Source organism: Pelobates fuscus, chromosome 4 (genome assembly GCF_036172605.1).
Source record: "Pelobates fuscus isolate aPelFus1 chromosome 4, aPelFus1.pri, whole genome shotgun sequence".
Lineage (NCBI taxonomy): Eukaryota > Metazoa > Chordata > Amphibia > Anura > Pelobatidae > Pelobates > Pelobates fuscus.
In genome coordinates, this window is record NC_086320.1 from 254,529,986 (window position 1) to 254,543,838 (window position 13,853).

Below are 13,853 nucleotides of genomic sequence, written 5' to 3' on the forward strand. Positions count from 1 at the left end.
CAAATTTAACAAAGTGCAAAAAACATTTTTAACATAAACTAAGATAGTGCTAACAGGTCAAATAGACAGAGAAGCCTTTCATGGAACTATAGAATCATCATGTATGCAAAAAAAATATATGTGCAAAGTTTCCTTTACAGGAAACACAACCACAAATATTATAGGGTTAAATCATCTCAAGTGTTTCAGCATAGGTTGCCTGACTTTTTAATTTTCCTTATTGGGTTTCCTTGGTTCAGTAAAAAAAGTCTCAAACTTGAAATGGACGGCATGCACACTATATTTACCTATATACTCCTTCAAAAAACAAAAAGTACTGAGAATTGAACCCTTCCAATTATAAACTGACCCTAAAAGTGAAACTATCAGTGATGTTGAGCATGTGTTGGTGGTGCTTGTGGGATTGCATGCGTAGAGTCAGTTGATTGTGGTGTTTTAGTTTCCATTGCGTTTTGTTTGTGGTATTATATGTCTGGCTAGGAGCTGTAGAGTGCTTGTGTATACTGTTCTTTGTGTGTGAATAGGTGTTGCTGCGAGTGTGTGCACAGACGCTGTATGTAGATGGTGCAGTGGGTGTCTAAGGGCAATCTAGTGTGTGTAAGAGATCCAGAGTGTGTATGTAGTGCAGTGTGTGTATAATGGATGTAGTGTGCGAGGGTTTTGCGTTTGTTTGTGTGTGTGTATAAGGGGTGAACAGGGTCTATGTTTTGTGTGGGTGGGTTAAAATGTGAGAAAATGTATTTTAAAAAAATATATACAAATGATTCAAAAAAAGTTTGGTGGTCCAGTGATGGCAGGGAACTTTAGTCTGTAGCTCCTCTGGCTCTTTCTCGAGAGCTCAGCTCTGTCGGTGCATTGAAAAAGTAACACACGGCAACGCTCCAGACTGCCTCCCAGGTTCCTACCACTCCTCAAAAGTAAGTGCCAGTGGACCGGTAAGGAAGATCTTTGATCTCCCCACCGATTCCAGAGGGCCCACAGCAAGGCTGGCTCTGCATGGGAGATGAAAGGATCTTTCTTGTCGGCCTTGGCCTTTGGCCACTGAGGCCCACTGGGCATTTGCCTGATGGCTGTTCCAGGCCGGATTAGGACTCAAGTTCTAACTCTAAGGAACAAGAATGTGCAAAATGTTTAACTATGTACATTTACCCAGTACAGTGCTGTAGAGATCAGTTTTTGTTCCAAGGACCTGGGACCATCCTGAGCGGAAATTTTGAAGTTTCAATAAACACCTGTATAAGCAAATGCTGTTGTGCACCATAACAGAAAGATGACATCTATAGTTTATCCAAGTATAATAAAAATAAAAAAAAACTTGTGGTTTTGCAATACCAATATATAGAGGTAAATTAAAAAAAATATATAAGGAAATTAAATAATGGTCAAGCAACCAGCTTTACAATTATTGGTCCACTTGAGATAGAATGACCCCCCATTTTTTTTTTTTTTTTTAGGATAAGACCTTTTTTCTGGCATAATTCAACTAAAATAAAATTAATGCAGTTATTTCCACAGTACTTATGGCTTGGAGAAAGCGCAAAACTATTTGAAGTTGAAATGAGAAGTAAAGCTTTATACTCAGAAGTAAATATATACTGTATTCTGTTTTGGAAATGTACTGTATCCTGTTTAAGAAATATACTTATATTAAGGTTCAGTCTAATGAAGGGAACTGTGACATGTACAGTTTAGAAAAAAACTATGTAAACCAACTAGAAATATTTTATTTAACTAATGATTAAACGATCAGAATTTGTTTTAAAATAAATGTAAACTATTGTTTAAGACATAACAGCCTTTTAAAAGGTTTCTTTAAAAAAACTATAATTTTCAATATTCCGGCATGTACACAAATTGAAGAAAAGCTTTTCTGGTTCTTGTTAATAAATTTAGTATTTTCTAGATTAGAACACAATCACATTATTTATGTCTCTTATTTTTTCTTTTACTCCTCTTTGACTTTCTGTTTTCAAGTTCTTCAAATCCTTCGTAGTCAATCTCGCATTGAAAGACATCTTCCTTTTGTAAGTCTGAAATAATAATAATAATGAAAAGGAACAAATAAATTAAGTAATGAGTAATTTAGCATGTTATTAAATCATATTAGGTGTATGCACAATTACAAGAATTTATATAGTGGCAACATATTCCACAGTAAACAAGACAAGACAAACTCCCCATAGGTGTATCAGGCACACTTCACGAAGCGCAAAACGATTGTCTGGGGTTAAAAACACAAGTTATAGAGAGCGCAAATAAATATCGATCTTGCAGTGGAATTACTAAGCAAGTGCTCCAATTACAGTTATCCACAAGAAGAGTTAATATATAGAGCTGCTAGATACAATAAAAACCTTCCCAAGTTTTAAAATATCACATAAGACACAAAATAAAAATAAAATTAAAAACAGTATCAGCGCTTATTTAATACACCCCTATAAATCACATAGGGGTCAACAAAAAAGATATACAAAGTAAAGAGTTCCAATCTCAGTCTTGAATGTGGGTACTTTCAAGTGTCCGTAGGGATTGGTAACTGCAACAAAAATTGATACAGGAAATCTGTGTCTTTATACGTATCCCACCTTCAATAAAAAAGATACTGAACTAGCGTAATATTGTTACAGTATTTATTTCCCATACAAAAAAAAACCCCGTAAGAAGAACTCTTACAATAAAGCGTTGTGAAACTTATTTCTAAGGTTCACAAAAAAAGCGTGATAATACAGGGCACAAACTGGGAGGTAGGAGGCTACCGCTCTGTAGATGTAGATTCGGAGACCGGTCCTGTGCACTTAGATCGGTCCTCGTAGAAACGCCAGCCAGCCGGTACCACTGCAGTCACTTCGAATTCAAAAGTCCCGCCAAAAACACGATTTACGCGTTTCGCTCGTTCAAACTAGCTCTCTCAAGATACAGTGTTCTGGGGGATTATGGCTGTATATAAACACCTTCCAATTAACAAAATCGGATAAAATCAAATCTTCCATAAATCTCCATGCTATGCAGCTATAATTACATATTTTCATCCTTATAACAGCATATGAAGAAATAATAACTTTCATGTTTGTGGATATACATATTCAAAACACAAATCATAAATTAAAATAGCATGAATAAATTGTCCAACTTAATGAACAATTAACTCCAACAAATAATCCAGTTCAGACACTCTTCTGTATCTGACGGAACAGCTTAGTTCCGATTTTTTATACAATAAAAAAGTTATTTTTTATCTTTTCATCTATTTCCAATCAAATCATACATGAGAATATCCCATACTCCCAAATGATCTTTAAACGATAAAAGACAATAAAAATAATACATTTGTATTATAATAATCATAAAGAAACTCGTCTTATCCTCAGACATCTCCAATATTAGATATTTGCAGACCAACTAATGTTTGATACATTGCTGTACATCGTACTTAAAGACTTAAAGACCTCACTCATCCATGATATTAAATTGCATCAACTCATAAGCCTTAAAATTCCAACCAAGGGGGGCGGGGCCGGGCCGCCGGGCTGACAGGCAGCCACGAGATTCAGCTCAAGACCCGAGCACTTTAAAGTGGCCAAAAAAGCAGGTGCAGAGCGCCCCAAAGCCGACATATTCACAATCATGGTGGAGAGCATTACCCCAGTTTCTGTAGGATACCCGCGGGCCACCAAAGGCAATCCGGGAAGGGGGATGCCGACATCCCCAGCCTACATGCGGCTGGGAGCCTTGATGCAAGCAGCATGAGAGAGGGACCGATGAAGTGGGGTTACCCTATCGTGGATGCCCACAGCGAGAGACTGAGACTGCACGAACAGTGCTTACTGGCGGTGCGGCCCTGCTCTCCCCCCTTTGGCCAGCGGGGGGTTATCCCGGCTGCATGGCGACGGCCCTCCAGACGACGGGAGCCCCGTGCTGGAACATACCCGTTCGCCTATACTGGCACAGGCTGTCTGGAGAACAGCCCACCAGAAGACCTAAGCAGATGGAGATGGAGTCAGAAGCGGAGGAGCTTACTATGGAGCAGGGGGATATCCACCGCTTACAATACTGGCCCAGCATTCACCACGGGCCTACCTCCCCGCTGACACCAGCAAGCATGATCAAGGAGGCAGCAGATTTTCAGTCTTACCCTCGCCTCTTCTTTTAGGATCGGCTAAAATGCACCTTTGAACGGCTGGAGATGGAGTAACAATGAGAAATACTCACCATGAGGAGCGGATCAGGACGGCTCGTGCGGACTTCGGCAATGCTGAATGCCAGATGGATCCTCCGCGCTGATTACCCGCCCGCTGGAGAAGTGAGTGCCCCGGCTTCTGGGTCAGGGGTCCCCGGAAAGCCTTGTCCCTGATGCTGAGAGCCCTGTGGGGCGGGTCTGCGCAGTCCAAGTATGTGGCCGGCACCGGGAGAGACATTGGGGCACGCGTTTCACTGGGTCTTGAGTGGTGATGGGGAGGTGCAGGGAGTGGACGGCCCGCGGACTCAAGGTGTGGGGGTCAAGTGGACAGTTTCTGCTCCTGAGTGCCCACAGCGCCACGGGGGGCTCGGACAGTGGGCGGGAGTCGGTCTGGGGAAGACAGCTGGAGGCTTGGCGACCTAAGAGACGTACTGCAGCTGTGCCGGGAGAAGCCCTCATCAGACTTCTGCTTCTGCATTACTCCCTTATTGTCATCGATTTTATATTGGCATACCCACCCACACTGCCGGGCACCCGAGTGATCGTTCCCATCCTTCCGGGTTGACGCATATCAAGGCATTGTGTAATACCCATAGAGCGGCTGGAAGCGATTGCTTCCAGCGCTCAAATTTACAGAGGACGTATGAGTTTTGTCCGCGGTCCTTAAGGACTGTTTTTTGGCAGACGTACCTCATACCTCCGCGGTCCTTAAGGGGTTAAGGTAAATGGGACAGGATTTGGTGACTGATTTGAATGAAAAAAATATCAGTGTCAATGTGCCTGCAGGGTAAAGGTTATGAAGGCTCTTTGACCTAAAAAGGTACACTTAACTACCTAAATAAATCACTGTTTAGTAGATATACCACAAATGAAAACATGCATGCACTTAAAGGGACACTAGAGTCTCTAGAACAACTATAGCTTAACCCCTTAAGGATGGCAGGTGTACTATGCTGTCGTTTAGGAGGTGGCTTTAAATGCCACAGGGCTGCATAGTACGCCCAGCCAGCCACTGCACTTACCTAGACTGGCGATCTGCGATGATCTCAACTGGGACAGCCTGACAAACAAATTGAAATGGGTATGCCGAATATTGACACTAACTTTCCAAAACACCATAAAACCTGTACACAAGGTATTGCTGAACACAAATAGAAGTGTTTTAGAGCAATAAAATGTATAATGCTTATATCATCATTGGTGAAAATGAAGTTTTTTGTGTGAAAAAGGCAAAAAACAAACACGAACACTAACTCTGGCCAGAGTTTGTGACTAAGTGGCTGCTAAAAAGGACTGGACATATCCTATTTTGAATACCCTGGGTTGTCTACTTTTCCCAAGGATTTGCCAGCATGGGGTTCATTTTCATTCCTGAGCTGCTATACGGTCTCAAAAGCAACATAGGGGCAACAAACCAATCTGGCAAATTTCAAAGTGGAAAAAATGGAACAGGGGAAAGCCCTATATTTGACCCTGTAAGTTCCCAAAACCCCATAAAACCTGTAAATAAGGGGTACTGTTGTACTTGTGAGCCATTGGTGAATACAAATGTGTATTTTCCTGGCTAATCATGGCAGCATCACTTATGGGTTAGCTCCACCCTCAGCCGGATCAGGACAGAAAATAATTAAACAATTAACGAGGCTGTGGGCATAAAGGGTTCCTCCTCCCTCCATACCTCAGTCTTTTTTCTGTCCTCAGTCGGACAACAGGAAATATTCTGCAGTCAGATTTTATTTTTTGTCCACCTCCCACGTTTACCGTGGTCTTACCAGATGAAGTTCAGCCTCTCTTCATCTGAAGAACTCAGTAATCAGGCTGCACGGGCATAACTGCACTGGTGTGTGCAGTTTAGAGACTGTCATACATGAAGATTCTGGACTATGTATCTGGATTTCAGGAAGGCACAATTCAGGGGTTTGTATATCTATAATTCCCTAAACTGAATTTGGTGCTGTATATATACAAATGAGTATATCTGTTTTAAAGGGGTCGGTTACCTTAAAAATGTTAAGTTTCTGCGTTTTTACATATGGGGGAAGCATTACCAATTCAGGGGATTTCCCTTTGGGCTCAGGCTAGCTCCAAGGACGTTCTCGAAAGTTCTCATTACACTGATTGCCTTTCTAAGGTTGCAGAGGATAGAGAGATTCCATTATCTCAACGATATTCTTATCGTGGGTTCCTCGGCCCAGGAAGTGTTACTTCACACTCAAACTACTATTCACTGTCTACAGGCTCACAGATGGATGCTGAATTTAGGGAAGAGCTCTCTGATACCATCCCAAAAGATTATTTTCCTAGGGGCAAAAATAGATACTGCTGTAGCAACACTCTCTCTTTCGCCAGAAAGAATGACAAAGATTTGCGAGAAGATTACAGATATTCAAGACCGTCAGTTCCTTTCTGCCAGAAGCTATATGAGCCTCTTGGGGTCCCTGACATCCACGATAGGGCTGGTAAGATGGGCCCATTGGGAAATTCGACCTATCCAGATGGGGTTTCTACGGCAGTTCAACAAGCACAATCCGAACTGGGATCAAAAAATTGTTCTTATGAAGTATGCAAAGAATCAGCTGAAGTGGTGGAAGAACAAGAAGAATCTGAGTCAGGGGTTTCCATTGGAGGAACCGAACTGGTTAATAGTTACTACGGACGCAAGCTTACAAGGATTTGTTGGAAACAGGCAAGGTGGTCCAACACGGAGAGAAAAATGCATTAAAACTTAAAAGAGTTGAGAGCTATTCTCAAGGCCCTTCAAGGGTTCCTTCCCTTAATACAAGATGCTTGGATTATGATACAGATAGACAACAGGGCAGTGGCGTCATACGTAAACCATCAAGGTGGTACTCGGAGCAAGCTTCTGTTGAGGGAACTAACTCCTCTTATGTCTCTGGCACAGAATCATCTTCAGGGATTAAAGGCAGTATATCTACCAGGTCCTCAAAATATTTTTCCAGATTACCTGAGCAGATCAAGTATTCTGCCAGGAGAATGGAAGCTACATACAGAAGTATTCAAAGCAATTACTCTTCGGTCTGGCATATCACAGATCGACTTAATGGCTACGAACAGGAACACTCAGGTACCGAAGTACTTCTCTCTTCTTCCAGACCATCGGGCAATGGGTCAGGATGCCTTGTCTCAAATATGGGATTTCGATCTGGGATATGTGTTTCCTCCCTTACTGATAATTCATCGCTTACTAAAGAAAATTTGGATGGAGAATCAAGTGATAATAGCCATCATCCCGTTCTGGCCAAGGAGGCCCTGGTTCCCTCTCCTGTGCAAAATGTCCTTGGAGGAACACTGGCGGCTCCCAATCAGGAACGATCTGCTAAGCCAGGGTCCTCTCTACCATCCCAACTCCATATATATGAGATTGGGGGCCTGGCTTTTGAAAGGGAACGGCTCCTGCAAACAGGATTGTCTGAGGCAGTAATGAATACGCTTCTTCTGTCTAGGAAGAAATCTACATCCAAGTGTTATCACCGTATATGGGAGTCATTTAAGTCCTGGAATCTTGACAAAGGTCTAGACTACTTGAAACCTGATCAGAACCAGATTTTGGAGTTCTTACAAGCTGGATTGGATAAGGGTTTAAGCCTGAGTACCTTGAAGGTGCAGTGTTCAGCACTATCGGCCCTCTGTAACTACTCTTGGGCTTCAAATCCCCTGATTGCCAGGTTCTTTAAGGCTACTATTCGCATTACACCTCCTTTGCGCAACTATGCTCCTCCTTGGGATCTTCCTCTGGTCTTGGGTGCCTGGTCCGAAATTCCTTTTCTCCTCTCTTCTCTCACGTACAAAACTCTGTTTTTGTTGGCTGTTACGTCAGCCAGAAGAATCTTGGAGGTGAGAGCTCTCTCCTGTGCAGAGGACTATATTCAGGTTTTCCACAACAGAGTGGTTTTACGTCCGAAGTTGGAATTCCTTCCTAAAGTTGTCTCAAAATTTCACTTACACCAGGAGATAGTTCTACCTTCCTTTTTTCCTGAACCTTCCTCGGAGCTGGAGGTGAAGCTTCATAATCTGGATATTAGGGAATACTTGATCAGGTATTTGTCTGTTTCTGGTACATTTCGTAAGACGGATCATTTGTTCATTATTCCTGAAGGCTCCAGGAAAGGTGAAGCTGCTTCCACTTCTACACTACGTAGATGGATTTCCAACATCATCACTAAAGCTTACTCTCTGAAAGGTGTTTCTCCTCTGAAACGGATTAAGTCTCATTCGACTAGGTCTTTGGCTACTTCATGGGCTAATTGGGCAGAGGTGTCCCCTGATGACATATGCAAGGCAGCAACGTGGTCTTCTCCTATGACCTTCATAAAACATTATAGGCTGGATGTAGCCTCTTCTTCTACTAAGTTTGGCAGAAGCGTGTTGGCTTCTGTTAGCTCGGCAAATTAAAATTAAATGTTATTGCAGTTAAAATGTGTGGATTATTTTTCCCTACACTTCTTGCTAGTTTGCTTGGGTATTACCCATAAGTGATGCTGCCATGATTAGCCAGGAATACCGAAATTTTGTTTCATACTTACCAGTAAATTTCTTTTCCTGGCTATTTCTCATGGCAGCATCAGGTTCCCGCCCTGGGTTTTGTCTGAGCTTTTCAGTTGGACTGAGGTATGGAGGGAGGAGGAACCCTTTATGCCTACAGCCTCGTTAATTGTTTAATTGTTTTCTGTCCTGATCCGGCTGATGGTGGAGCTAACCCATAAGTGATGCTGCCATGAGAAATAGCCAGGAAAAGAAATTTACTGGTAAGTATGAAACAAAATTTCGGTATTATTGCAGTAAAAGTTAACAATGTTATGACATTCATAGTTACAATGTCATGCAGAACTTGAAAAATAGCAAAATTTCTTAATTTCTCACACTTTATTTTTTTATTTTATATTTCATATATAACTATTTGATGTAAAATGAAAGCCATGTTTCTCCTGAACAAAATGATATATAATAAGTGTGGGTGCACTTAATATGAAAAAGGTGGATTTTTTTCATAAAATTCAAGGTTTTATTTTGATCAGAACTTGTACAATTGCCTCAATCCTTAAAGCGATCCTTAAAGCGTTAATGCAGCTGTTCCCAAACTGTGTGCACACAGAGGCGCCATGAGATATTTCACCGGTGCTATGATCATTCGATCATAGCACCGGGAACCTTGCCTCCCTCTCCCCTGCCGGCTCAGAGATATCCCTCAACGGCCCACTAGCAGTGTAACGCTGCAGCCGGCAAGGGAGGGAGAGAGGATCTGTCTCCTCTCGTGAGCTTGGAGCGTTGCCGCGGTTACCACAGCAACACTCCGAATCTCGTGAGAGTGAACTCTAGCGTGAGCTGCTAGAGTTCACTCTCACCACATGGGGTTCTCCACCGGACCACCAGGGATTGCCCCTCTCCCAGGCAAAGGTAACCAGGGAGGGAGGATATGAAAATAATTTAGTTTTTTTAATTAAAAAAAAGTGTATATTTATTAATTCCCCCCCCCCCATACACACACACATCCCCATACATACAAACTGTACCCCTCACACACACACACTGATCCCACACTCACACACACTGTATCCATCACACACTGTATCCATCACACACTGAACCCTTCAAACACACACACACACACAATGCACCCCCTCCCACACACACACACTACATCCTTCACAAACACAATGCACCCCAGTGCACACACTACACCCCTCACACAAACACACACTGCACTCCACACACACATTACACCCCTCACACACACACACTACTGCACCTATCCGCTACTACAGCCCCTATCACGGCAGACCCAAGGTAAGTTTGTTTAAAAATTGTTCTGGGACCATAATTACTACCTAGTGCTGTAGTGGTTTTTGTGCCTGGATTGTTTCTTTAAATTATCTTCCCATAATGCAAGTCACCGGTATTGGGCTTTTTAAGGCACAAACTGCACATGCGCGGGCGCCTTTCGAGTGCATTTGCCGTTTAGAGACCGGGGAGAAAGCACAGTTTATACTATGATGCCTGTAAACTGTGATGTCTTTAAACTGTGGGGCATTATGTTGCTGGGCCTTAGGCTGTGATGCCTTTAAAGACATCACAGTTTAAAGGCATCAAAGTATAAAGGCATCACAGCCTAAGGCACAGCTGCATAATGCCCCACAGTTTAAAGACATCACAGTTTAAAGGCATCATAGTATAAACTGTGCTTTCTCCCCGGTCTCTAAACGGCAAATGCACTCGAAAGGCGCCCGCGCATGTGCAGTTTGTGCCTTAAAAAGCCCAATACCGGTGACTTGCATTATGGGAATACAAGTTGCGGTAGCCATCTTGGATTAGGGCAACTGCCAGAAAGTACCTAAAATGGAGGGGAAATTACAGTAAACATCCCAAACGTATTTGTAAAGTATTTGCTGGGTCTTGCTGGGTTAAGTGGTGTTTTCAGCCAGTTTTAAATCGGCTTGTTTTTTTTCGTAATAGAATTTGACAGTGCCCTTTTTACTTTATCTATAGCAGCCAGTGGCGTACATACCAGGGTCGCAGGGGTCAGGGCTGCGACCGGGCCCGGCCCACCAGGGGGCCCGGCCGCCCCTGCGACCCGGTATGTACGCTCTGGGCCAGCCTCTTCTCCTGGGGGGCCCAGGAGCCGGCCACCACCGGACCCCCCGAGGCTGGCCCTGCTTACACCCGGCGGGCAGTCAGGCTGGCCGGTGCGCGAGGGAGCACTCTCCCCTGAGTGCTTCCTCTTCTGCTCCCTCGCGCACCGCACTGATACCGGAGCCGGAAGATGACGTCATCTTCCGGCGCCGGCATCCCTACGCGGCGCGCGAGGGAGCTGAAGAGGAAGCACTCAGGGGAGAGTGCTCCCTCGCGCACCGGTCAGCCTGACTGCCCGCCGGGTGTAAGCAGCACCACTAGATCCCAGGGAATCCCCTCAGCACTCCAAAAGGTAGGGAGGCTGGGGGGATTAATTAAAAAAAAAAAAAAACATGTGTGTGAGTGAGTGTGTGTGTGTGTTAGTGTGAGTGAGTGTGTGAGTGTTAGTGTGTGTGTGAGTGTGTGTGTGAGTGTGAGTGTTAGTGTGTGAGTGTTAGTGTGTGAGTGAGTGTTAGTGTGTGTGTGTTAGTGTGTGTGAGTGAGTGTTAGTGTGAGTGTGTGTGTTAGTGTGTGTGTTAGTGTGTGTGAGTGTTAGTGTGTGTGTTAGTGTGTGTGAGTGTGTGTGTTAGTGTGAGTGTGTTAGTGTGAGTGTGTGTGTGTTAGTGTGAGTGTGTGTGTCTGCTAGTGAGTGTCAGTGAGTGTGTTACTGTGTGTGTCTGTTACCGAGTGTGTTTGTGTGTGTGTTAGTGAGTCTGTTTGATGTCTGTTAGTGAGTGTGTGTTTGTTAGTGAGAGTGTATGTTTTGTAAGTGAGTGTGTATGTATGTCTGCCGCTGAGTGTGTCTCTGTCAGTAAATGTGTGTGTCTGTTAGCTAGTGTGTATGCATTTGTTCGTGAGAGTGTGTGTGTGTGTCTTCAGCACTTACCTTTCCCCAGCGCCTGACTCCCATGGCGCTGGGGATCCCTCCGCCTCTCAGCTCCGAATGCGCATGCACGGCAAGAGCTGTGCACACATTCAAACCGCCCATAGGAAAGCATTACTCAATGCTTTCCTATGGACGTTCAGTGTCTTAAAATGGCGGAAGCGCCTTTAGCGGCTGTCAGTGAGACAGCCACTAGAGGCTGGATTAACTCTCAGTGAAACATAACAGTTTCTCTGAAACTGCTATGCTTTCAGCTGCAGGGTTAAAACTAGAGGGACCTGACACCCAGACCACTTCATTGAGCTGATGTGATCTGGGTGTCTGTAGTGGTCCTTTAAGTGTGTGTGCATCTGCATGCACTGGCGTACATACCGCGGTCGCAGCCCTGCAACCCCTGCGACCAGGTGCCCGCCGCCATGTGTTGCTGCCCCGGCCCGCGCACGGATCAATTTTCGCACCGGGGCCCCATGGGTCATGTGTACGCCACTGATAGCAGCTAGGAAAGCATTATGGTTATGTTTCTGGGATGATAACTCATCCTCCAAGTCTGCCATCTACACCATTCTATTTGAAGGGGAGTTGCTGTTTGGGAAAGCTTTGGATAAATCCATTAAAAAGGTGGTTATGGGCTGCAAGGTATAGCACTGGAGGAATATGTAAGAAGCCTTTGGGACGAAGAGGTGATTTCTTAGGTCCAATAACAAGAGCGGTTCAAGGGACAATATTTGCCTCTCTTCTGGTGCTAAAAGAAAAGGCACATGGAAGCCTATACTGCACCAAAAGGCTGAATGTCAGAGTCTTCGGGATGGAGTCAATCAGATCCATAACTCAAGCAATTTGGAAGGATAATTTCCTTATCTCTATATCTCAAAAAAGGCTTACTATCACATCCCAGTAGCCCTAGATCTTCAGCATTATCTCAGAAGAGAACTTCCAATTTAGTGCCCTACCAGTTGCCCCAAGAACCTTATATGTGCTCATAGTGATATTAAGAGTCCAGAAAACCACACGGTTCCATTATTTGGATGTTCTACTTCTGGTAGCCTCAGATCCACAGAAAGCAGGCCCACAGAGGCATATAGTTTTTTCAGATCTCCTGAAGTTTGTCTCCTTGATGAATATCAAGAAAAGCAATTTCACACAAGTTCAGAGGTTGATATTTCTGGGTGGAAAATTATATGCTCTGCGTTTCCCCTATATCAGGAAAAGTTCCACAGATTGTGGAGTTTTTGTCTTCCAGTTTCTTTATTTTTGCTTGGTAACAGCAAAAAGTATATGCAACTACTAGGAATCCTGGCTTCCAGCACCAAACTTGTCAGATGGGCCCAATGGCATCTCAGGATTCCACAAATGTCGTTCCTATCTTTGTTCAACAAGAAAAAGATGAATTGGAGCTAGCCACTGACGAGATCACCATCAGTGGGGTTGCACCTTACCTGGTAGCTGAAAAGAAAGAATATATCTCTGGGTTTGCAGTGCACAGAAACTCATTGGTCAATTATAAGCTTGGATTGCAGTTTTCAAAGATTGGTTGTACAGTGTTTGGACCATGTTACACAAGGTCTGTGGATAAGGGAAGGCACGATATTACCATTCAATTGTATGGAATTACAAGTCATTTTAAGAGCTCTTCTTCACTTCAGAGGGTTGCTGAAGAACAAGTGGGTCTAAATTTGCTCAAATATCAATGCAACTGTATCATATATCAATCGTCAAGGTGGGTCTCACAGCAACTTATTGATGAAGGAATTACAGCCCATGATGATCAAGGCACAGAAGAACAACCAGGGACTCCAAATACAATGGCTGATTACCTGAACCAAATAACTGTGAACAAGGTGGAATGGCAACTATGTCCCGACGTATCCTCAGGGTTGACTCAGATTTGACTGATACCCTACGTAGATCTGATGGCCATTTCTCTGAACTACCAGGTCTAGAAGTATTTTACTAGATTTTAGGACCAGAATGCTCAAGGTCAGGATACGCTGACTCAAATTTGGAATTTTAGTCTGATGTACATATTTTTCCTGTTTTAAATTCTCCTAACAGTAATTCAAAAGGAGACAGTGGAAGGCCATGTTGACAAAATTTCTATGATGAGTAAGATGAATCGGGAACCTCCAAGGGAAATTTCAGTACATCCAGACCTATTGCAAGGTCCCT

At 43.6% G+C, this 13,853-nt stretch overlaps 1 protein-coding gene across 1 annotated transcript in view; it reads right to left on the bottom strand.

The window, feature by feature from the left end:
- Positions 1 to 1,844: 1,844 nt before the first annotated feature.
- Positions 1,845 to 13,853, bottom strand: part of TRANK1 (tetratricopeptide repeat and ankyrin repeat containing 1) — a 151,287-nt gene continuing 139,278 nt past the window's right edge. Inside the window, exon 20 of the mRNA XM_063452044.1 lies at positions 1,845 to 2,030. Coding sequence (XP_063308114.1) covers positions 1,921 to 2,030 — 110 coding nt within the window. The 3' untranslated portion in view covers positions 1,845 to 1,920. The remainder of the gene's footprint in view (positions 2,031 to 13,853) is intronic.